We start from the raw sequence: 26,021 nt of genomic DNA, 5'->3' as shown, positions 1-26,021 counted from the left end.
TGATGGCAATAGCAGCATGGACACTGAAAGCATGAGAAATTATCCATGAAGCCTAAATACCAAGCTTAAAAACGGGTTATAAGTTTTTTAGGGGGGGACAAAAACAAAGACGAACTATTATAATTGAAATAGGCCTATCTTTATTATAATGGGGAAGTCTGGGCGGGTAACTAGCCCATATAAAAATGACCGCGCAACATTAAAATAAATAAATAAATAAAAAAATATTTCCCCCATCAAAATAATCACAGAGGACAGAAAACTTATTTTTTTCAATAAAGTGAAATTTCAATATTTCAAATGTCCTTAATGTATAAGCCTATAGGCATAGGCTACTTTTTTTGTCCGCATCCTTGAGGTATTTTGAATACCTGCATGTTAAACTATTATTGTGGGGGAGAGAACGAGGAGACGAGTCTACAAGTCATGTTTTACGATGAGTAGACTTGCTTTCTTCGTGAGAGGACCGTTCGTTTGGAGTCGTGTGAGTGGACCCTGCGCATCGGGCTGTTTGGGGTTTGGTGTTATTGAGAGCAACGTCAGCGATGAGGCGCGGGGGGAAGGAGGGAATGAGTGAACGAGCCAAGATATTCACCCCAGTGTTTTAACAATTCAAGCTGTCCTACGGATACTCAGTGTTTGCAAGAAAACCTCACGTAGTGACCATTTGCCTCTGAGACGAACACTCACCGGTGTTACCACGAGGCTCGCGGCGCTATTTGAACAGAAGCAGACTCTGGGGAAGAGACAGCTCAATCTGCTCATGATCAGATTCAGGGGATGCTGAGCTAGTGCACAGGACTCAACGACACCGGGACGCAACTTCCTGCTGTAATGTTGCAGTGGACAGATTATTGCGGTTTGGAATGATATGGAGGATTTCAGAACATAATATTTTATGAGGTAACATTACATTTGTTCTCAGTAGGTCATTTAATGCTGCTCTGAAATCCTTGTACCGCACTGGACCTTCTCTTATATGTGCATGGGGGGCGGTAATGCGATTAGACGCAGTTGATCTGTCCTTCTTTATCAAATTAAGTGATCAACGAGAAGGCGTCAGTCCTTCATAAATAAAACCCTGGCTAAGACTTTTCTTTAACAATATCTGAAGATCGGCTTAGCATGTGGTTTAGTCTTTTTATTGTGCTTATATGACGCTTAAAATACCATATTGATTTCTTTGCAGTAGTAGGCTATATGTAATAGTGCCTACAATGTGACGTGATCTTGTACATCATTTGATGTAGGCTATATGCTTTTTCAGCATTTAATACTGCGTGTGAATGTAATCTTTATCAAAAGAAAGCAGCTGCGGTCTGTATGCTATCCTTGCTTAATATTTTAAATGAATTGTTTGGAGCACAGATTTGAACATCTATTTATCATGTTCGTGTCAATCCCCGATCCATCCTTTTGTCGCGAAAAAATGGAGTACACCTAAGGCCTTAAAGCAGCAGCTTAGTTCATTCAGATGGCAACAACATAGTTTCCTGGTAAACAATACGATGACAACGGTCTTAATATTTTAAACGCTAAAATAAGGTGTTAAGAAGGTCCGGTTAATCGCAAATAAACAGAAGAGTGACATAAATGCAAAAGAACATATATATATATATATATATATATATATATATATATATATATATATATATATATATATATATATATATATATATATATATATATAATATATATATATATATATATATATATATATATATATATATATATATATATATATATATATATACATAGCTCAGCCTGCCTGTCATACAGTATTTACACAGCAGAATTTTCGTTTTAAAACAATTATAATATGTTTAAATAATATTTAAAATTTTAGGCCGGTGAAATGCACTTTTATTGTTTTTCGGGGGGTTAAATGAAACAAATCAAGAAAAACACGTATTATTACACAGACTGAAATATTCAATAGGGTATATTAATGATAGCATTATGATAATAACAAATGTACAATTAGTTGCACTCTTTTATATCACAAGGAAAACTCAAAGAACATCTATAATAAAATTATTTAATTGACAGACAGAAATAATTATTATCTCTTATACTACTTTATATTCTTCCCCACACTAATTCTTAAACAATCCAAAAAAACAATGGAAAGGGAAACTACAGTAGGCCTATACATTCATCAGAATCATTTGTGTTAGAAATTAACCCAATTCTAAACTTTTTTTTCCCAACTATCAAATCCTATTTAATCCAAATGGTTAAAGGACACGGATGGGGCAAGCACATTTCCAGCATTTTTCATTTTTACATTGTGTTTATGTCAATATGATGGTGACAATATTCAAACAGTCATGAGATAACATAGCCTACAAATGTTAAAAAGATAAATGTTCTAAACAACATTTTTAACTCAGAAAACAATTTGGGGTTTTTAAAACCATCTACATGTGCTTTAAAGAACTTAGAAACAGACATTTGTAATATCCAAAGAATTATATTTCCAACTTAAGTAATCTACAGCCAAAATAGTTTGAGTGTACTTTACTAAACATTCCCCTAGTCCCAGAGTTAAATGCATGTTTGAGTTGCTCTTTGAGTTTACCACCATATTGACGTAGGAAAGAAAGCATGGCTGTATTAGTAGAGAACAGGCCTGTTCTCTAACACGCATTATATCCACTCTGGTACAGAACAAAATGGAAGACCAAAACATACTGGGCCGCTATTATAACGTGCATCAAAACTGTATAAACCCCCCTTCGCAGGCAAGATATTATTCCAGGTTTCCAAAAGGTATTTCAGGGAACTGGGTGAATTCTGACCACAAAAGCATGGCCAATATAGTGCAGTCCACCCACAAACAATTGTATTATAATAACCTTTAAAAAATTTGTAAGACGGGATAAGTTGAAATTTGGTTGGTGTCAAACATTTTGGACAACACACTGGAAATAGGCAGCAAACCCTAGTGTGCACAGAGCAGAATCTGCCAGGAATAGTTTAGTGGATTATATGTCTGGGGTGACAGAGATGTAAACAGATCTCTCGCTCACTGGGCTTAGTTAAACAGTGTAAGTGAAAGGCACATTTTGGACTGGAAAAGTCCAGGGTTGACTTGCTGTAGCCTCACTGTGCCTGTCAGACTTTATCTTTATTAGCTTTGGCAAATGCCTGCCCGAGTTTACACGGAATCCCGCTCTTCTCCTTTTATCTGAAGGGCGCACACTCACATTGTTTACATGCGTGAGATTAGGAGCGGGTGGGAGGAGGTGGCTTTCACCATGAGAGCGGTTTGGTGTCCGCCGTGCAGATAGGCAGCATTCTGGAGGCATAGTACAGTAATGAGACATACCTTTGGTGTGATGCAGTGGCGGCTGGTGATATTTTTTTTGGGGGGGGCGCGGGTTTTTTTGGGGGGGGGGGGGGGGGGGGGATTTACGTATATTTAAGAATAATTGCGTATATTTAAGTATAATTATGTTAATTTAAGTATAATTTACTTATAAATTATAATAATAATAAGTATATAAGTATAATTACTTATAAATTATTTTACTTATTTATAAATCAAATAAGTAAAATAAATACAAAGCAGTACCAAGAAGCATGTTGACTAAATTCAAGCATTAAAGAGAAAACAGTGTCTGCACTTTTTATCTTTTTACATATTTATTTCCCATATATAATTGAACAAGGAAAGGAAAAAACAAAAGTAGCAACAACAGACTGGCATGTTGACTACTTGAACATAAATTTTGCTCTCCTTTCTTTCTGGCCAGTAAATTTCTCAATTACTCTCTGATTAAAGTCAGTCATCTCAGTGACAAGTCTCTTTTCCATGGACAGCAATGCAAGTGCATTCAGCCTCTCCTGGGTCATGGTGTTTCTGAGAAAAGTTTTTATTCTTTTCAAGGTCGAAAAACACCTCTCACTCACTTTGAAATAAGAGACAGTGAAAGCAAAAAAGGGGCAATGCTACCGTCACATCCAGTCAGCCACCTCCTTTTCTCATAACGAGAGCAGGTGAAGCTCCGAGTGTAGCTTCGTCCTCTGTCACTGGACTGCTGCTGAATTTGTAAATCGGGCTGGTCCGGTCCGAGATCCTTAATTCTTATTTTTTCTTCCAGCGAACGCCTTGTGAAAGGATTTTTTTGTAAATCAATCACAGAATTTAGTTTGACTGCTGCCATCTCTACGAATGTTTAGGCGGGCGGGGTCGGAGTGACGTTGTCACCAACGCTCTCTCGCAGTAGTGGCCAAGAGCGTAACATTGAATGACAGTTGACGAGAACCAATCAGATTGGATCCAAAAACATGTATGCAATTCTGATTCGCCAGGGACGCAGCGACCTGCGCCCGGAGGAGAATCTTTAAGAAACCAATTAGAGACCAGCTTCAGGTCACATGCTGCCCGACGATTTATGGACTGAGATAGACATCCATTTGTCCGGCGTCCCTCGCCCATGAAACCGCATGAAACATTAAAAAACATATAAAATAGTTTTTTTTATTAAATGCCGAGGCTCTTAATTACCCACTCATACATCATATGAGTAAACTATTTTATTTTTATTTCATTTTTATATAATTTTTGTATACATGTATATTTCTGGAATTGTGATGGGGCGGCGCCCCAGCGCCCTCTATTGACAAGCCGCCACTGGCTGTGATGTCTGAGCGTGAGCAGAGAAGGGGCGTGAGAGCGGGGCTAAGTTTGTGACCTCTCTTAATGGAATCAGCAGTGTTTAGCACGCTTCCATAAAACCGAGGTGCCCGAATGCTGGAAGTGTAAATATTTAATCTTGCAATACTTCAGAACAAACGGATCTCGACCCTTTTCCTTGAAATGAATTGGCCAGGCCATGTTTTGAGGACAGACTTTCCCTCATGAAATGTAAATGTTAATGTACGTTATTTCTCAAATTTTGCAGCTCATGTCTTGTCTGTGTGTGTGTATAATCAATTACAGCAGGCTATGAGAGAACAAAGAGGAACTATGGCATCTGTGGTATTTTCATTATACATATATCATTAGGTTCTTTTTAACTTGTGTTAAAAACACGGCATAAGTTTAGGTTGCATCGTTGGCTCGCTTATAAGACAATAACAAATGTAAAAAATATAATATTATTGTCAAATATGTAAACAATATTTTATATTTGCATTGGCTAAAATACTGGAAATAAATCAAGATACAAAACCCAAACAAACTCCATGCTTTTTATGCGTTTCTTGGGAAACAATACGAATTAATAAAAAATTAAATTAAATAAAAAACACGTTATTTTTTAATTAAATATTTTCTTAGCATCATAATCTCATATTATATTTTATGGTAGTTTTTAGCAGAGGGAAAATAAATTAAACAGTGAGTGTTTTTCATTTTATTTTGTATGATTTGTTTGTCAAAAAAGTGACAAACCCCTGGTTTATATATTTTTTTCCTATCCTGGAATTGTAAATCCATCACTTAACTAATATTTCTGTGAATTTACAGAAATGCTACAGGAGAAGGCCTCAGCTGTGGCTGATGAAGGTACGACCGTGGCCCAGCTGGGTGGGCGTCCTGAGCTTGCCAGTGATTCCTCACATTTGGGTCTGCCTACAACTCCCAGCATTCCCCAGAACAATGATCCTGATCAGGTAGCCGATCAGCTACATCCTTTTAATGACTCCGTATTTGTAGGTCTTCACCTCTGCGAAGAGATGTATTGTAACATAACATAGATTTAAAGGGTTAGTTTACCCCCAAATAAAAATTCTGTCATTAATTACTCACCCTCATGTTGTTCAAGACCCCTGTTCATCTTCGGGACACAAATTAAGATATCTTTGTTAAAATCCGATGGCTCAGAAAGGCCTCCATTGGCCGAAATGACATTTTCTCTCTCAAGACCCATAAAAGGCACTAAAGGCGCAGTTACAAAGCCCATCTCACTGCAGTGGCTCTACAATCATTTATAAAACAACAACTAAATAACGACTTATATAGTAATGGTTAATTTCAAAACAATGCTTCCTGAAGCTTCGGAATCTTATGAATCAGTGTAATGAATCAGCATTTCGGATCGCCAAAGTCACGTTATTTCAGCAGTTTGACACGCGATCCGAATCATTAATCGATACTGATTCATAACGCTCCAAAGCTTTAGGAAGTAGTGTTTTGAAATCAGCCATCACTATATAAGTCGTTATTTAGTTATTTTTTCGCCCACAAAAACTAATTCTCATCACTTCATAAAATGATTGTAGAGCCACTGTAGTGAGATAGGCTTTTAACGATGTCTTCAGTGCCTTTTATGGGTCTTGAGAGAGGAAATGACATTGTGGCCAATGGAGGCCTTTCTGAGCCATCGGATTTCAACAAAAATATCTTCATTTGTGTTCTGAAGATGAACGGGTCTGGAATGGCATGAGGATGAGTAATTAGATAATTTTCATTTTTGGGTGAACTAACCCTTTTAATGATAAAACACAAAATGAAATGTTAATACCATATTTGTGACCCTGGACCACAAAGCCAGTCATATGGTTACTTTTTATTTATTTTTGAAGATTTATACATCATCTGAATTATGAATAAGCTTTCCATCTATTTATGTTTGTTAGGATAGGAAAATATTTGGACGAGAAACACCTATTTGAAAATCTGGAATCTGAGGGTGCAAAAAAATCGAAATGTTGAGAAATTTGTTTTTAAAGATGTCTACATGAAGTCCTTAGCAAGGCATATTAATACTAATAATAAAAAGTTGATATATTTATGGTAGGAAATTGAAAAAATATCTTCACGGAACATGATCTTTACTTAATATCCTAATGATTTTTGGCATAAAAGAAAAATCGATAATTTTGACCCATACAATGTTTTTTTGGCTATTGCCACAAATACCCGTGCGACTTATGACTGTTTCGTGGTCAAGGATCACATTCTATTTTTATTTTAAAAAATTGAGCAAAAATAATAGCCATTTTCCTTATCATGTATCTTTTTTGTGCCTGAACTTTTAGAACATTGAAAACATCAAAGTGGTTCTTCACGACAGGGAACTGTGGAAGAAGTTCCACGAAGCCGGAACCGAGATGATCATCACCAAAGCAGGCAGGCAAGAAGAGCGTTATTTCCTTCCACCCGACATAGCGCACACACAGCTTACAATGCACACACAGAGAAAAGTAGTGTTGCAACAGCGAAACGAAAACATAACTAGGCCATCTCGCTTCTAGTAAGAAATGCAAATGTGAAACCTTGTTTTACCAAGAGGCTCAGTCGCATGAAATGATAAAGTGCTTCTAATGGAATATTTATAAAATACTACACAACCAAGGTAAAGCAAGGCTGAATTCCTGTGCCTACAAATATCTAATTGAAAACACAAACGGCTGCCCGTGTGTTAGATTTAATGTGCCCTGTGGATTAAGAGCAGGACCCTGGATATTAAGCAGAGAATGAGTCAATGCTCTCTGCCAGTCTTAGCCAGCAGTTTCTCAGCGCTTCTCTGTGGAAAATGCAAAAGGTCACCACAATTTTTCTTTAATGCTGTAACATTGTGAGGGATGGGCTTCCCCCTGTCCAACTGATAAAGTGCTCCAAGAATCCTTAAACCCTTTGAAGAGCCAAGCACTGTTCAGTCAGACAGCTGTGCACAGAACAGGAGACTGTACTTCCACATAGTTCCAACAACAGATGGGCTCATTTCATTTTACATACTTTAGTGTATAATGGACACCAGGCTCTGTTAAAGATGCTCAATATGTCAATCGAGCCATGAAGTAGGAAGAGCTTCAACCGTTTCATTTTATTTTGGGGGGGGGGATATGACTTGTAGGACATTAGACAGTCATTCATTGAACTGTAAATCTTGAGAAAACTCGCCAGGTTTCTTCACGATGGCTCCCATTACACAAAATTGGGGCCAATTTCATGCAATGATTCTCATCGTGGTCTTGTGTTACATAGCAGGCTTGAGCCATGTCTGTACGGTATATGCCGTTTGACAGTATAGGTTCACCCTGAAGAAGAATACACTCTTATATGAAATTCATTGGATGTATGTGAATTGCACAAAAATCAGATTTGTAATCAAAAAGTGATTTAGCTTAGCATAAACAACGCTAAACAATCCCCCAGTCATGCGACTACTTGCTAAGTGGGGAAAGTGGGTCACTCATGGTGTTAAAGGAATATTCTTGCTTCAGTACAAACTAAGCTGAGTCAACAACAGCATTTGTGGTATAATGTTGATTACCATGAATATGAATTTACCCCTTTAAAAAAAGCCAAAATCTAGGTTACAGTGGGCAATTTTTTCAAATAATTAAAAAGCACAAAGTTTCATAGTTTAGCCACAAGACATAAACACAATGTGTTAAAAACATTTTTTGTGTGAAAATAAGAACTTGGTTAACATGACATCATCATAGAATAAACACTACAAGGCTTTTAAAAGTGATTTAACATCTCACGGCTGAACCCCCCCCAAAAATTATGTGCATTAATAAAATTTTAAACGTTACATTTCTGCTTTTAAATCCTTTCAAAAATTGCACTAATGTATTTCAATGTAAGTGATTCATTGTAGCAAGTCAAAAAAAATTTGTGGTACAACATCAACATTATGCTACAAATGCTGTCGATTGAGCTTGACTTGTATTATTTCTCTGAAGAAAAAGTGATGAAACTGAGCTGAACTCTGCTACAACTCATCTTGTTATTGTGCACGTCTGTGGCCCTGTACTAAGCACTAAACATGACTATTGAAAGCAGCCGGCTGGTGTTTCTTGTACACAGCCCGTCAAAGTAAGCATCAGTGAGGGTGATGAGTGAAGCACGGTGCCCTGTTCGATCGCATCTCCCAGGCCCTAAAGGACCCCTATTGCTTCATCATCTAGTTTCTTTTGATCTAGGCTCTCTGCCGACTCTTTTAGATAGCATGAATCACTGAAAGAGCAGGCGTGCAAGAGCGCTAAAAGAAACAGCTGCCATAATGCACGTTGACACCGATATGATACACTTTCATACATTGCCATTTCTCACTGTCGTGCTCGCACATATACACTGAAGCGCTGGCCCGCCCATAAACAGTGCTTTTACTAAGATAACTAAGAAAAATAATCATAGCACTTAAAAGAATTGTAATAACCCTCATATAATTCCAAGCATGTCTGACTTTCTTCTGTGGAAAACACACAAAAATGTATTTGGAAGAATCAACATTGGACCCCATTGACTTTCACTGAACCGACAAAATCAAAAAAAGAAACATTTATAGAAGAAAGTCATAAGCAATGACATGAGGGTGAATAAATAATGACAATTTAATTTTTTGGGTGATCTATCCCCTTAAGCCACAAGATGACGACTATACAGTAAAGTAAATGGTGCACACAGCTGTTCCCATGCCAAGGACAGCGCTCCAACATGACTACCTACAGCAACAGAATACTGTCACAGAGCCACTGTAAGGCCCCTTTAGGCATGTGCCATGTGATCTACTGTGGCAGCCATTATGTCAAAGCGTTGCATAAATGGAAAGAGCATTACACATCCCTCAGGTGTTTACATGTGAGTCTTGAGTAAATGCGTTTTACTCAAGATTTATTACATCCTCACTGTTGGTACTGTAAATACTGTTAATTTTTCCTAACTGGAGATATATTTATTTTAGATATATTTACATATTTTGAAAATGTCTAAAATGTTCCGTAGGCTTACATAAAAGTCCATACAAGAATGTTTAATGTAATACTAAAGTAATATTTTACAGTAAGCTGTATTTAGTTAATGCACTAAGCATTTTAAAAGGTATTCACGTTTCCTTTATTTTTTTTCTGTGATGTATGATTTGAGTCTGTTCATTTCTACATATACCAATACAGTTTTAAAGTTGTATACATTTATTATGAAAGAACATAAACAATGAAGAATAGCATGTTTATTAATTAGAGCTGGCATTTGATAAAAAATCTAATTGCACGTTTTTCTGAAATTAATCACGATTAAAAACATTACATTATTTTTATATTGTAATAATTTCACAGTTACTCCCCCAAATTAATGTATAAACAACTTAAAGACAGTATTTTTTTGTTTTTGATGGCATCTTTTTATAAATGAAGGCCAGTATCTCTGATACTAAAACTGCTACTGATGTCTCTATGAAAATGATATATATATATATATATATTGTACAAAATAGTAATGATAGACATTTAACATTACAGTATAATTGAAAACTATCAATTTCAACATTTATTAAGCTTCCAAAAATAGTTTAATTCAAGTGAACTTAAAACCATCTTTAAGTTCAAAACCATTATAATAAATGTCATATTTACCCATTTTCTTTCTACCTGTTATTTATCTACAGAAATTGAACAAAGTTATCAAACACCATTATTAACTGTATGAACTCTAAAGTAAATATAGATCATATTGACGCGAACATGGCGTGGATCGGACTTGCTGTCACATGCATCTTATTTTCTTTAAGGTCATTTAAAGGTGCAGTGTGTGGTATTTATGAGGATCTATTGACAGAAATGCGTACATACAACTATGTTTGCAGTGGTATATAAAGACCTTACAAAATGTACTGTTATGTTATTTGCTTAGAATGAGCCTCACAGTGAAATCAGCATTTTGCGTCGCAATGTTTCTACAGCGGCGGAAAAACGGACGAGAGTCAATAAAGGAAGAGAGATCACCAGACCTGGATTTGACGTCGAGTTGTGTTTACATTTATTATGTGTGTGTGCGTGGCAGTTGTCTGTGAGGGGCTTCCCACGTTACTTTCGTTTTGTTTGGTTAAAGTCTTTTAAATGTTCGCCGGTTCCTGCCTCTTTCTTGCCCCCTGAACATACTGTATTACAATTTCTACGTCCAAATTACCATTACACATACACACAACACCGATATGCCATTTGACCCATCACGTCACCACCACTACAACAACGCAACTTTTGTTGATGCCTCTCGTATCCCAGATGGAGCGAGCGTTGCAGGAATAGCATTGGATGAAGTAAAAGTAAAGTTAGTGAGTGGAGTATATAAAATTGTTGACAACGAGTATTTAAAGGCACTTTAGTCTGTTTTAGTAGCCCATTTATGACGCTGTTGTGATGTTGAGAGAGGTGCAAGATTAAAAAAAAATAAAGCATTTTAATTGGAATGATTTTAGCGTGATTTATCGCTGGCACGGGTCAGGTAACGGGCCAAATGTTAACGTGTCTTGGCAGGTGCGGATTCAATTTTGATATTTTCACGGGTTACGGGTCGAATCTGGTGCTAAACCTTGCGGGTACGGGCGGGGGCAGGTCTTCAAAAATGGACCCGTGCAGGACTCTGCTACAGAGTGCTCTGCTCTCTCTGGCGACAACATTTTTGTCCTGTGTCAGCCACCGTAGCTGAGTGAGCGCTGAGTGATTGCAATTCACAACCTAAAATTCACAACCTGCACCATTAAGATGTAACTAATTTAAGAATGCTCTTATGACAATACTCTAAACAGGCATTTTGGCATAATGTGTGTGTTATTGTTTGTTCAAGCACGAAAGAGAACTCAATTCTGGTGCACATCTTCCTGTGCATCGTGTGTGTGTGTCACACAGACAGGACATTTATAGGCAATGTGTTCTCTTTTGTCTTGTCCTGATTAAATGGTTTGAAAGCATTTGTATGAATAACAGCGTGATCATAGTTATGCTATAGCCATAGGATGATAGAAAAACAGATGTTTTGCCAACTGCGTTAAATATTTGTGTGTTAACCTGAAAAATAATAATATACAATAATTTTGACAGCACTAAATATAAGCAAATATGAATATATTTATAAAAGTAAGCCAGAAAATTATTAAAATAAAAACAATTCCATTGTTAGTGCATAATACCAATAACATTAGAAAATGTTACCTAATTGAATCTTATTGTAAAGTGTTTTGGAGTGTAGAAACAATGTCGGAACCAAAAACAAAAGATTTTAAAAAAAAATAAGATTTTGTACATTTTTGTAATTACTGACACGGAAGGATATAGGGAAAGAGTGCAGCCTGACGGCCAGGTTTGTTTAAGACGTTCCTGATGGCTTAAAGCACCTCTTTACCAGTGTCTTGCCCAGTGTGATTTACATTGATTGGATTGTGGGCCTGGGCCAGACATAGAGCTTTACCTCTCCCTGAGTATTAGAGCTAGAGCTTTCAGGGACACTTTTTACATAGTGCAGGCCTGAGCAGTTCTGCATTTGCAAATGCAATGAAATGATTCAGCTCAGGGCACATTTATTTGCTGTAATATATGTATGACTGCTGGTGAAACCCCAAAAAAGTAATGAACTTTGCGGTGGAACTTTTCTGAAGGAGTGGGGTGGTGCAATGGGGCTGTTTAGCTGCCCGCTGTTTAAAAGACCTGCCACTAAAAAAGCACTCAAGAGTTTATAAGGAGAATCAATCTTTTTGCAACTTTGCAGATGAGAGAGCCTTTTTGGATTTTTCATGTGAAGACGTTACTGAAGGTAGCTCCATTGATTTGCTATATTAGCTAAAAAATCGTCTGATATATTAGCATATTCTGTCTATCATCTCTGTATCTGAACAAAAGGGAGATCCCACATTTTATAGAGCGACTCTTTCAAAACAGAGTCTATATATATATATATATATATATATATATATATATATATATATATATATATATATATATATATATATATATGTCCAAAAGCAAATCAGTACCAGGTACAGATCACGATTCCTTATATGGGCTTGTCGAGGATAACAGTTAAATTTTATGCTTTAGGTTTTATGATTTTTTTTGAAGTGTAGCCTTTTATAGTAGAGCTGTTTTCGTGAGATGCCTTGCAGAGGATTGTCTGGGATGCTTGAGCACGCAGCCTTCTTTGAGATTTAGGTGACCTTTTGCGTTTCTTAAACAACTAATCTGTCCTAAAAACAGGTTAAGCTGTTATCTGATCACTAATCGTGTACTCATCCACCCAAAACAAACACTTCCCGCGATTCTCTTGCACTTAAGGCCTTTTAAAACCCTCGAAAGAGCCGATAAGACAGTCTCATCCATGCTTACTGTCAGTGCTCAGCTGTTGCACATGCACCTCGGCCCTAAGTCGTTCAGAGGAAAAAGCTGTTCCTGTAAAGGAAGCATTGAGATACCTGGATGACACAAATGGGATAAGCTTGCGTAGATGCGATTGAAAGAGAATGACCTCTGAGCACAAAAGCGCATTAACACCAAGTTTTCAAGTTAAATCTAAATGGCATTTAAGGACAAAAGCACAGTACTACGTATATAAAAACAACTTGTTTGCTGTTATAAAAACAAATAAAATACTTTATTTAAGAGATTAAGTTTTTCTGTGTCATCATCTTTTATCATTTGCCCTCTCTTTAGGCGGATGTTCCCCGGCTACAAAGTTAAAGTCACAGGAATGAATCCAAAGACCAAATACATCCTATTAACTGACATCATTCCAGCAGATGACCATCGGTACAAGTTCTGTGACAACAAGTGGTGAGTTTAAAATCCTTCTGTCCATCTTTAATGTTTCTCCAAGACATTCATTCTGACTCACAACAGCATAATTAGAACGACCACATTTTGGAAAGTGGTTTGAGGAATTTCTAAGGCTTTTGGAAATTCAGCTGTAACATGCAATAGCAAAAGAGACTGGATCAGAAAAGTGACCGTCTGCTTGAGGCATCTGGACAAACACTTATCCAGATTACATTGCGAAGAAACAAAAAAAGAGCTTGTTTTATATTCTGCTGTCTCCTTCAGTCTATGTTTCTAAAGGCAGGAATACACTGTTTGATTTCGTTGCGATTTGGTTACCAACTGTACGTGTGAAATATGCACGATAAACCCCCATGCCAGGTTGCATGGATAGAGCATACGGAATGGCATACTATAGAGCGATAGCCTATATTTGAATGCTTCAGTTATCAATGCATTGGGGATTTAGTATTTTCAATTTATGCATTCAATTATTATCATTATTATTATTAGGGTAGGCCTACTTTCATTATTAAATTGATTTTACATTTAATTTTTCGCAACAATTTCATAATGCATCATTGCATAACCACTACACTGCATAATAAAACATTAGATTAGCTTACTCCTCATTAAAAAGTTATTTAAAAAAACATTTAGATTATATAATGAATTATAGGCATATAATTAAAATGATTAACAGTTTTTAATGTCCGAACAGTACAATATCAGTCTCAATGAAAAGTAAGAGCAGCTTTCATTCAAAAACAACTTTTTTAACCTGAAATAGGCCTACTTTTTTTTTTTTGGTATTTTTTTTCACTATTGGCTATATGGGCCACAAGAGAAATATTAAGAAAATAATTTAAGACAGTTGAAGTAGTTTAAATGTCGTTGTCCCTGTGAGAATATGCGTCGAATGCTTGTTATATTTCACTTTCACTTTCTGTATTGAATAATTGCCTGGGATTGAGATTTTACCAACATAACTCTAGTGCAAAGTTGGCACACAGCGTGATATCCACTGACTCGCCTTCATGATTTAAAATGAAATCATTATTTCCAATATTTATTTCAGTGATATTTTTCTTTATCACCAATAGTCAAATGATGGACAACGGTTCACATTTCTGGTGATAATAAAATGAAGTATATATTAAATAAATGAGTAAATCAAGTAGAGAGTGAAACAAGTAAATTGAATCAAGTAAATCAAGTAGCTGAATTTTAAAAAGAGGTGCTGGATAGGCTACATGTTGATTTGGAAGACTTTGATTATTCATTTTATTACACGAACTGGAGGCATGCAACAGTTTGCTAAATTGCTGCTATTTGATAGCTGCCTACAGAACTTAAAAATCCCTTAGAGGACCCTCTTTTCGTTTTCTTTCTTCCTGCATTAAAGATGAAATTATTCAACTTCTGCTTTTCCCCAGGGCTAGTGAGGAGAAATAGGGCAGTCAGTTCGTTGCTCTGCTTCAGCTGTGCGATACCCTCATGAGGGGCGAGCAGAATTTCTGACATATCAGAAATTCATCCGCCCATCTGATTGCCAATCGGGAGAGGTCTCTCGCCTCTCGTTTCGCCCTGTACACTGCACGAACACCTCACGATAAATGATGCATGACATAGCTGAAAATCAGGCCGACCCCCCCCCCCCCCAAAAAAAAAAAAAAAAAAACACAGAGTTGAACAGGTCGAGAATTTGGCTCGAAATCGGACGAAAATCACAAAGTGTACGCCAAGCTTTAGTATGCTGACAAATGCCACAATTTAGTTTATCTGCAAAGTACAGATACACTAACACACTTAAAGTCAATTGCTAACAAACTTTTTTATAGAAGTAATGATTATTGCCAAAGGTTTACTATTTTTTTGCGATTCTGAATATATAATGTTGGTAAATAAATCCCATCACAAAAGAATGCATTGGCCTGGTTTCCAACAGTCTTTTCATAAAATGATTCATCCAATAAAACACTTTTGCAAAGGCCCACACTGAAGGAAACTCAAATTACAGCCATATTTAGTAGCAAACAATATACTGCCTATATCAGTTTTTCCGTGCAATGCTAGTTCTGGCTGTGGATTGTCATTAGCACACAGTTAATTACTGTAGACCACAGCAGGCAGTCTGTCAAAACCAATGGGCTTAAAACAGCTGGGTTATGCATGCTGTCCTCTTTTTGACCCTGTACCTCTGGCAATGCCACTAGATATGGACACCATTCACCCATGCAACAATCGGCACCACAAATAAGGCAGATCTACATGTATCTGGCATGGAATGAAACCAACATAACGATGGCACGCAAATCTCAATGAATTGCATGTTTTGTCACGAGAGCAAGTATTTTATGAGCATTTTTAAAATCTGTGGGATAGACTGGAATTCCACCATTTGCCAGCATCGGTTCTGGAGATCTTCAGCGACACCTTCGGGTTAGCAGTGATGTTATGGTCAAAGCAGCCACCAGTCTTTGGGAAATACTCCCAAAATGTCATGGACATAACCACTCATACGCTGATCATTAATGCACAGATGTTCTGCATAAAGCCTTTCTGTAGCTATATGCTATAGAATTTGCGAAACAGTGAAAAACTGTTTTCCTTTTAAAAGTGCTATGGCATGATGTCAGAGGTGCTGGCAAGCTACGTAGTACTAAAAGAAACTCTTTGGAAATTAGCCTAATTCGCCACACCAAACCAACAACTAAGCTATAGGTCTTTTGAAAATGTTGCTAGCGGCCTTAAAAAAAAAACACTCTTATTGTTGTTCTCCATAGGATGGTGGCAGGAAAAGCAGAGCCTGCCATGCCTGGAAGACTCTACGTCCACCCAGACTCTCCTGCAACAGGGGCCCATTGGATGAGACAGCTGGTCTCCTTTCAAAAGTTGAAGCTCACAAACAACCACCTTGATCCTTTTGGGCATGTGAGTGTCCAAAATCTAAGATTTGATATTAAAATCTGTGATTTGCAATGTGCAGAAGAGAGACTTACAAGATAGACTAGGTGCTAGACTACACTCTAAAATTCTGGGTTAAAAACAAGCCAAATTGGGTTGAATATGGAAAAACCAAGGATTTGGGTTGTTTTAACCCAGTGAATGGGTTGTTTTAAGCAGACATTTAACCCAAATGCTGGGTTCAAACAACCCAATTGCTGGGTTTGTCCATATTCAACCCAACTTAGGTTGTTTTTAATCCAGCAGTTTTTAGAGTGTATACTTTTTTTTCTTAAAATTGTGATGTAGCAGAAGTAGGAACATATTTTGGTTTAATCCATTAGTGTTTGATTGGATAGAGGCAGAACTGAATACAAACAAAAATGTACACTACCGTTTAAGTCTACAAAATTAGCAATGACATATAATTATAAATGTTGCACTCCACATTTTTACAATAAGATCAATAATATGTATTAAGAAAAAAAATAGGATGATTTTCTATTTCATGCTGACTTTAAATATAGACATTAGATTAATTCTCACTGGAAATAAATATTGTGCTCTTGCTTTAAAACATAAAAAGCCTTTTCGTTCTTAATAAGCAGGGTTGGGCAAAACCCTAAATTGAAATGAGCTGAAATTTCAACTGAATTAACCATAGCCCAAAGGAAGTTGAACTGGAATACAGGAAGTGGAATTTACAGAACTGCAATTCAAAGAAGTTCAACAGGTAATGAAGTTCTTGGAAATTAAGTACTTTTCCGTAACATATTTCCAGTTTTTTTAAACATTCAAGCAAGGCTGTCAAGCCAACAAGTTTAAGGTAATCCTGAAAAATGTACACAATTTCAGTTCATTTTAATTAAACTTCCTTAAAATTAAACTGCACTTGCAAAGTCTGGTTTGGTTCAGAATGAATACACCTCACGTGAGAGCTATGGTATTAGTCATCTTGAGAAAGTAGGAGAAAAGAGAAGAGAAACAGTGGCGCAGAGGTGAGGAGTCTGACTGTGGCAGCGCTGGCCCAATAGAGCCTGTGGACCTAGCTTGTCTGATGCAATAACATCAGAAGCAAGCTCATTAGGTTCATAACCTGTCAGAACGGCACAAAGTTAGCCTGTCAGGATTAGTTGAATGCCTAGGAAGTGATAAGGGCGAGTAATGAGCAGGGGAAGAGGTTGCTAAGCTCTACTGACGCCCACAACAGCAGGGACACCATGGCTGGCCGAGAGCCCCAATACAGGCTGCCACTGTAGCCATACTAGTGCACACAACACAAGCCACAGTCAAAACATATACACTACTAAAGCTAGGAATGAACAGATATTAAAATTGCTGATAATTATTTTTAATGTTATGAATGACAACAATACATGGAAGATGTGTTCATCAGTGATAATTATGTTTCACTGTAAAGCTGATTTGATACAATCTGCATTAAAGCACTATATAAATAAAGTTGACTTGACTTTTTGTTGCTTAATATTTTTGTGAAAACCATGAAAGATTACCTTTCAAAGTATGGATAAGTTACCCGTTAAAAATAAAAAAAGATTTGTATGTACAGTTGTGTTACAAAAAGTAAATTAAAAACGTACATATCTGTACACACACACACACACACACACACACACACATATATATGTGTGTGTGTGTGTGTGTGTGTGTGTGTGTACAGATATGCTCCACTCCATACACTACACTTCAGCTTTCAGTGGCACATGATCTGTCAGAAATCTTTCTATTATCAGAAACTTCTATTATCAGTGGTGAAAACATATTTTTCTGCAGAATAGAAAGATTTCTGACAGATCATGTGCCACTGAAGGCTGGAGTAATGGCTGCTCAAAATTCAGGAAAATTCATCAGGAATACATTATAAATTATTTATAAATTAATTATTCTTTTCAAAATATATTGAAATAGAAAACAGTTCTTTTTAATTGACCAAAGCTGATACATAACCTGAAATAAAAAGTGCGTCAAACAACAAAAAAGTATCTATCAAGCATCACATGACCAAATTCAAATACTGTTTAGTGTAGGATACTCAACTATATAGCCGCTCTTAAATTGTGATTTATTGATGTCTTCACTTCACGCAACGGCCAAAGATATTTATAAGCACCTCTCTGCAGACTGAACGCGCAGGATTTTTTTCAATGCAGTGCCATCTAGCTTTCAAGTCACATGACACAATCCCCAAATATAGATCTTGCATTAAAAGAAAACAGGGAGATGAAAGGCAGCCTCGGAGTCTGCATTGATCTGACAAAGGTGCTTGATTAATATACTTGGACAGCACACATCCCTGTATCTGAATCATCAGTGCAGCTCGTATCACATGGTATTACCTCAAGACGCCAGCCAGCCAACCAGGCAAAGGTCACATGTGTCTGCACTCACCAAATGAAGCGCTCGAACCATTCATTTGGCTGGGGCTACTGTCTGTGTCTGTGATTTGGGGGGGGGGGGGGGGGGGGGATTGACCTGGGGTTGCCCTTTGTGCACTAGTGCTCCTAACCCCTCTTAAAAAAGTTCAGCAAGGAGGAGAGCTGCCTCACTCTCTGTCTGAGACTGGACATAACAAAGGGAAAGGCCCTGATGCTCATTGGCCCTGACAGATCTGTGTTGGGGATGACCCTAACTAAACGCTTCACTGAACACCAAACACATGGACACACTGAGCAGACTGGTGCTAGAACACTATGATCAAACACACATACACAAAGGATCCAATTGGATTACTTGCACACAACACAGAACGAAACCTATTGACACATGTATTGATGCTGTCACATTAACATATACTGTACATCAACAGCTTCATTAGTGTTCAAAGTACATTCGTTTTTTGTACATTTGGATATGTTCTGAAAATATTGACCAGATCAAACATACAGGTATTAAAGTATGTACTTTTAGAAATTTAGACAATTTGATGAATCTATTATAAATGTATTACATATTTACATATTATCATCAATGACAATAAGAATGGTCTAAGACGAAATATTACTTAATCAGCCTATTACAATGATTTCTGAAGGATCATGTGACTCTGACGACTGGAATAATGGCTGCTGAAAATTCATAATCTATATATTCATCATTAATAATCCTTAAATATATATATTTTAAATAATATTAAATAATATTGTATAAAAATATTAAATTACAATGATATTTCAAAATACATATTTATATTATATATTTGTATAGCTCTATTTTAATGTTTTACAAATCACATTCAACTTATTAATTTAGTATTATGTGAGTGTAAAAGGATTTGTTAACATTTGTATGTCTACAGTTGCTCATATGTAAAGTGCTGTCAGTCTATTATTAATGCAATTTTCAAACATATGAAAACATTAATTTGCTAGAACTACAATTTTCATGCAAATATGATTACTAATGAGATCAGGCTGAAATGATTAACTATGCATTTGTATTCACAAAATGGAAATGGAAAATGTCTCTTTTTCTCAATAAACTATCCTAATGTAGGATTGCATGTCTGTTCCCAGATCATCTTAAACTCAATGCACAAATACCAGCCCAGATTACACATTGTGAAAGCCGACGAGAACAACGCCTTTGGCTCTAAGAACACAGCATACTGTACTCATGTCTTCCATGAGACAGCTTTCATCTCTGTTACATCCTATCAGAACCATAAGGTACCAGCAGAACTTACCCATAACACAATAGTCTCAGTTATTTTTTAAAACACACTACAATTGCCAACTTGTTTGTTTCTTTATAGATCACCCAGTTAAAAATTGAGAACAATCCTTTTGCCAAAGGTTTCCGTGGCAGCGACGAGGGTGATTTGCGTGTGTCCAGACTTCAAGGGTAAGATTATCATTTAAAATATGCTGCATAATGTACAAAAGATAGTAGATATCTTACTGATCAAGTGCCCATTTTCCTAGGAAAGATTACCCTGTGATTTCTAAGAACATGGTCCGGCAGCGGCTTATCTCATCACATGGCCATCTGTCAGGAAAACTGGGTACAGGTGTGCTGAGTAGCCACCCACAGATGGTTTCTCACTATCAGTATGACAGTGGCGTCACCCTGCCTAATTCTGATTCCCAGGAAGCGCTCTCCAACTCCTTCCCATCTAGCAGGGAATCTAGCCTTCTTTACCACTGCTTCAAGCACAGAGGTACAGGGCTGGGGCAACCACCTCATTTACCAAAGACTTGTTAATCCTAAAATTAGAATACAAAATATTGGTAGCATATTGGTATTAAAAAAAAAAGTTTTTACCTGTGCTGTCATCTAACGTTCACTAATTTAAGGTTTAAATTAAAAGCATTAAATATTAACTCTTTCTCTGCCATGCATTGAGGTCATTTCCAGCGTTCTATGTTTGCACTGTTATATGGTAGTGGGCGTTATGACATCATCTGAAAGAGTACAGAATTTCTGGATCAAAACGCAGATGAAAAAGAAGCAGAAACTAGCCATAGCATATGTAAAAAAGGCTATAGGACTGTGAAGCTTTGAGGGTGTTAATGGACTATATATATGCTGGCTGGGAAAGAGTTAAAAATCAATCACTTTTTTGTATTTTAATGAATAATATAATCAACAAAAAACACAAAGTATGTAGTGATGCCTAAATTCACTTGTAGCATTTAAAATGATTAAAAAATGTAAATGCTACAAGTGAAATAAGATCACATTTATTTTTGTATTTTAATGAATAAAACATAACAAAGTGCAGTTTTCAAAATCTGTTGCATTTCCAAACTTTGTGGACTCAAATATGATATATTCTTTTAGATAACACAAGGCATCTGGACCTGGGATGCAAACGACCCTATCTTGACACAACAGCCTCTGCGGTTTCTGAGGAGCACTACTTCCGCTCTCCTCCTTCCTACGATCCACCTCTGCTGTCCCATCCATACTGCAGTGAGGCTTTAGGTTCTAGAGAGGCATGCATGTATGGGGGAATGGAAGGAGAGGCAGGGGGCACAATGGGTACCGATGACCTCCCGGCCCCGTCACTGAACTGCAATATGTGGGCGTCAGTGCAGCCGTATCCTCGCTACGGCATGCAAACGGTGGAGTCTATGCAATACCAGCCCTTCACTGCCCACTTCAACAGCACAGCTTCCCCGGTTCCCCACCACTCATCATCTATGCAGCGTTCACATCCAGCTCCTCCTGACCTAGTCACGTTTACCACACAGCGGGTGTTGCCACCGACGGCATCTTCAGCATCCTCCTCCCCCTCCCCCCGTGACAGAGCACATTCCTCGGTGTTTCATAGGAAGCCTGGGTCGCCATTACGCTCACAAAGGGATTTCACAGGCTATCCAAACCATAGCCCTACTTCAACACGAGAACCAGCCTATCAGTACCAAACCGGGCTGAGCAGTGTTGGGCCTCACTGGACTGACAGTTAAAAGAGCCACCATCTACAACTATATTTCTCTTTAGCTTAGAGAAACAAACTCTCTCTGAACAATTGCAATGAGATTATTTGTACAGCCATGATGCTAAATTGTAAAGCAAAGCCATAAATCTATTTAGCCTCATAGTATAGGAAGCCTACAATATGTGGCACTGTATATTTATTTGAATTTGAGATATGATCAGAGTTGTAGTTCATGCACAGGTGGTGAAGCCAAGCATAAACAGCCTACTTAATGCACTGTTGTTGGCATTAAAGGGATAGTTCACCTAAAAATGAAAATTCTCACTCTCAATCCAAAGCTGTTCTTCTGTGGAACACAAAAGAAAATAATGGCTCAGCCGTTTTTGTCAATACTTTAGCGAATGCAACATTGGATCCCATTGACTTGCACAAATCATGAGATTATTTTTCTAAATATATATTTTTTGGGAAGAAAGTCATACAACTTTGGAATGACGAGGGAAAGTAAATGATGACAGAAGTTTCATTTCATGGCGAACTGTCCCTTTAAGAAGACATTTTTCAGTGTTGAATTTTTGTATAAAAGCACAAAATGTGTATGTGCCAACTAAATTTTGCTACACTTGGGAGACTTTTTGTATTGGGTGCAAAAACGTCAGTGGATTATATTGAGAAGTTTAGTTGCTAGTTAACCTAAACAGACTTAGTTATTGAGGCTGCCTTTTCCTCTTGAAATGTGTGAGTGTGCAAAAGCTGTGCCAAAGACTGGTTGGAGTTATTTACTGGGTGATCCTTATTATTTCCTAATACTGCAATAAAGTTTTAAACAAAAATGTATTTTTCTATTGTATATATTACATTTATTTGGAATGGCTAATGTACTGATGATATTCAATTGCTACTATATCGTTGTAATGCAATCACAACAATGAAGTTATTAAATATTATAACACCTTTTCATAATCAAATTATAAAAATTATATTTGTGGCAAAAAACTAAAAAACTAAATGCAGATCAGACCTACAGCTCAAATTAAAACTCACTGAGAAAATACCTTTGAAAAATCATCTAAGTTGTCTTGGATTGGCTCCTATACTTTCTCTCCATTTTTGCTGGACTGTATCTGGAAATGGATTGAACAATATGTGCTAGAAGCGAAATGTTTGAGTTATGCGTTTGGCACCAAATCATTGTTTAAGTTTGTTCAATTAGTGCAATGGGACATCAGAAAAGCTCCTTGCAACCAGATGGAAGCCTAAAGAATGATCATTAAGAGAAGAATAGTGCAAAACAGAGTTTAGCATCATTGGCTGGGTTGGAAAATCCTTAAGAAATCGACAATGTAAAACAGCCTTCGTGGGCAGGCAGCCACAAGTCAAATTAAAAAAGGATGGGGTATCACTGGTAAGTACTTTAGTTCTAATGAAAGAAAACAGGATGTGTTAAGGGAACATCTATAGTGGTGCATATATGTAACTCTTTTGTTTGACAGTTAATTGAGCATGTAACACATTTTCTCCATAGATATTTCAGTTATTTGCACATGTTGAATGACCTGTACCTTTTTAGTCTCCCATGATGAAATTATGTAGCATCATTTCCAAGACCTCCAGTTTGAACAGACCATAGCAACTAAATAGGGGGGGGGGGGGGGGGGGGGGGCAGGCAGGCACTGCTTAGGACATAAACCAATGGGCTGACTCACTCATCAGTTTCCTCACTACTGAACTAGGAAGCTGATTGAGACGCGCCCTGAGTGATGAAGCCAATCGATATATGGGGATTATTAGTAGGCAATTATGGACAGAGACCAATAGGCAAATTTGGCAAGGATGGGGGTTTGGGGTTTGGGGTTACACCCCTACTCTTTTTCCGAAGGATATAACGAGATTTTTAATGACCATAGAGAGTCAGGACCTCGGTTTAATGTCTCATCCTGAAGGATTGAAACATGGTAAAATTCCAGGTGTGGTTTTTGTGAACTGTGGGTTGATTTTTTTGGTTGTGTTAATGAAGTACATTTGACTTTTTGTCTAGCTGTCACTCATAACCAGATTGAAATAATTATTTAGGAATAATTACAAAATAATGTTAATTTTAATATATCAGTTATCAGCCATAACAAAGATAATAAATTGTATAACGATGCATCCAGAAATATGCAAGAATTTTTATGCTATACTGAATGTACGCTTTATAGGCTATAATGTTTTCACATGTAAAGACCTGAGGACTTCTTTAAAGTCACATTAGATAACAGTGTCTGTTTTAATCTAAGGTTCACTGATAAACAGAAGTGCTAGGTGATTGGATTTTTTTAAACTTTATTTAACTACAAACAAGTAAAATTTAGTTGATTTGTATAATGCAGGTTTTTTTAAGAACATAAGGGAAAACAGTCATAACAAAAAATATTACCTTTTTGTGCTAAAAATAAAAGGGACATTTAAAGACAAATGGGGAATGGAGTTGATCCCTCTGAATGGGTCCCAGGGTATTGATTGTAGAGAAGACCTCAACTGCTGATGAAACCAAGCAGATCTAAGGCAAGGGAGGAAATGAGAACATCAGATTCTGGGTCTTTGAAAAGTTTGATTTACATTAGTGATACAACATCTAAGAATGAATCCCATAAAGTGCCAATAGTATACAATGGGACACATGAGCATGAAGTAAATTATATTATACATAACTTCAATGGTGTATGGTTCTGCTTTTGACTGGGTTCAAGTACAGGAAGTGTCATTTGGTATTTTAATATGCTTTTAAAAACTGAAACGCTCCTTTACCAAATCCCATCTGATAAATCTAGGATCACTTAAAAAGAGCCCTCATTGTCATCTGATCAAAACTTAGCCGGCCTTTTTTTTCAAACCAAAGCTTTGGTAGCACATAAAAAGACAAACTGGACCTATAAGATTCATGCGATTTAACTTTCCACATAAAAAGCCGTCTATCTCCATTAAAATAGAGCCAGGTTTAAGCCTCACATAGAATACTCCAGCTTGTAGTATCTATCTAAGTTGGAACTGAGGGGCATCTGGAACTCATTGGAGGAGATCTCCCTTGCCCTCCACTTGCAGCTTCCCACTGTCGTCCCTAAATCCCTTCTGAGAGCCGCCTTGGCAAGGCAACTCTCTGACCCAGCAGCTTAAGTCACTCTTCCTTGTAAAATGTTGGAATCGGCTCTTCGAAGGAGCACTCAGAAGCACACTTTAAATACTTTGAGGAGATTTAATATCAAGTCCATTATGGCCTTTCTGGAGCCCAGTAAATAGTCAATTAGTGGATAATTCTGATTCGATCCACATGCGGCCAGATCCGCTGGGGCGACCGGACAGCTTTGCATTCAGTGGGCCCCGCCAACACTCTCGGGATGAAAAAAAGGGGGCGACTGAAATGGGAGGGGCACCACATGGAGTCCTTTTTTTTCCTCACCTGCCCATTGCAGCAGACATAAATGCTGTCAAGTCTATGCTAAGTTGCTTTTTGCACTTTCAGTGATTTTGGAATAAAAACAAAATCATAATCCCTCAAGCTGGAGTTGTTTGTGGTCTTGCTGCATTGGAATGGAGGGGGGTTGACTGATCTTACACAAGAGGGTGGGCTTCGGGAGGAGGGCCAAATTGGGAGATTCAGAGGTCCAACTCAAGGCGGCATCCCTTGATCAAAAGGTACATCTGGTCGACTCCAATAAAACACAAACCCAACTGTAGAAAATTGGGGTCCGACATTACTGAGTGGCTTTGGATAAAAGGACCAATAAAAATTAATAATTGTATTATATACATACTGCGGATTAGAGTTTGCTAAAGAAATGGTGGATGGATTAATCTTTTATCCATCGGATTATATGAAGGCTTGTGAGTCTGATATATAGTGTGCCATGATGGCAGAAGAACACAGACAACAAACAAGCTTAAATTTAAGGCTAATTTTTTATAAAAGGCTGTTTAACCAATCACAACAGTGCTTCACAAAGTGAACAATGTTGATCCGTATCCAAATGCATTCTTCACTGAAATAAAAAGACAAAGCAGGATATGATGAAACCAGGATCATAAAAACTGTTGGGGTTAGATTTGAGGACTCCATATGCATAGACTTCACATTACCTCATTGTTTCATCACATTTATCTAATTGTTTAGCATGCGAGCCTGTGCGTGTGTAGTAAAGGAAAGAGCGAG

General features: G+C 37.3%; 2 protein-coding genes across 8 annotated transcripts in view; one reads left to right on the top strand and one right to left on the bottom strand.

The window, feature by feature from the left end:
• The first annotated feature begins 656 nt into the window (after nucleotides 1-656).
• Nucleotides 657-22,579, top strand: tbx4 (T-box transcription factor 4). Its single transcript, XM_067451728.1, has 9 exons — nucleotides 657-903; nucleotides 5,477-5,622; nucleotides 6,991-7,085; nucleotides 13,384-13,503; nucleotides 16,272-16,419; nucleotides 19,965-20,117; nucleotides 20,204-20,292; nucleotides 20,373-20,608; nucleotides 21,232-22,579. Exons 2-9 carry the CDS (start codon nucleotides 5,479-5,481, stop codon nucleotides 21,858-21,860), a joined length of 1,614 nt encoding a protein of 537 aa, XP_067307829.1. The 5' UTR covers nucleotides 657-903; nucleotides 5,477-5,478; the 3' UTR covers nucleotides 21,861-22,579.
• Nucleotides 22,580-24,219: 1,640 nt separating this feature from the next.
• The window catches only part of brip1 (BRCA1 interacting helicase 1), an 85,408-nt gene continuing 83,606 nt past the window's right edge, over nucleotides 24,220-26,021 (bottom strand). For 5 of the 7 annotated variants that reach the window (XM_067450571.1, XM_067450569.1, XM_067450570.1 and 2 more), the window contains one exon: nucleotides 24,277-24,374. Coding sequence is in view for 1 of the 7 variants with exons in the window: in XM_067450573.1 (XP_067306674.1) it covers nucleotides 24,261-24,374 (114 nt within the window). In the remaining 6 variants the exon portion in view is untranslated. Of the gene's footprint in view, nucleotides 24,375-26,021 lie in introns of all 7 variants that reach the window. The other 2 variants (XM_067450573.1, XR_010906750.1) reach the window with 2 other exon arrangements.

This window comes from Pseudorasbora parva, chromosome 8, assembly GCF_024679245.1.
Source record: "Pseudorasbora parva isolate DD20220531a chromosome 8, ASM2467924v1, whole genome shotgun sequence".
Lineage (NCBI taxonomy): Eukaryota > Metazoa > Chordata > Actinopteri > Cypriniformes > Gobionidae > Pseudorasbora > Pseudorasbora parva.
This window is presented reverse-complemented; position numbering and strand designations above follow the sequence as displayed.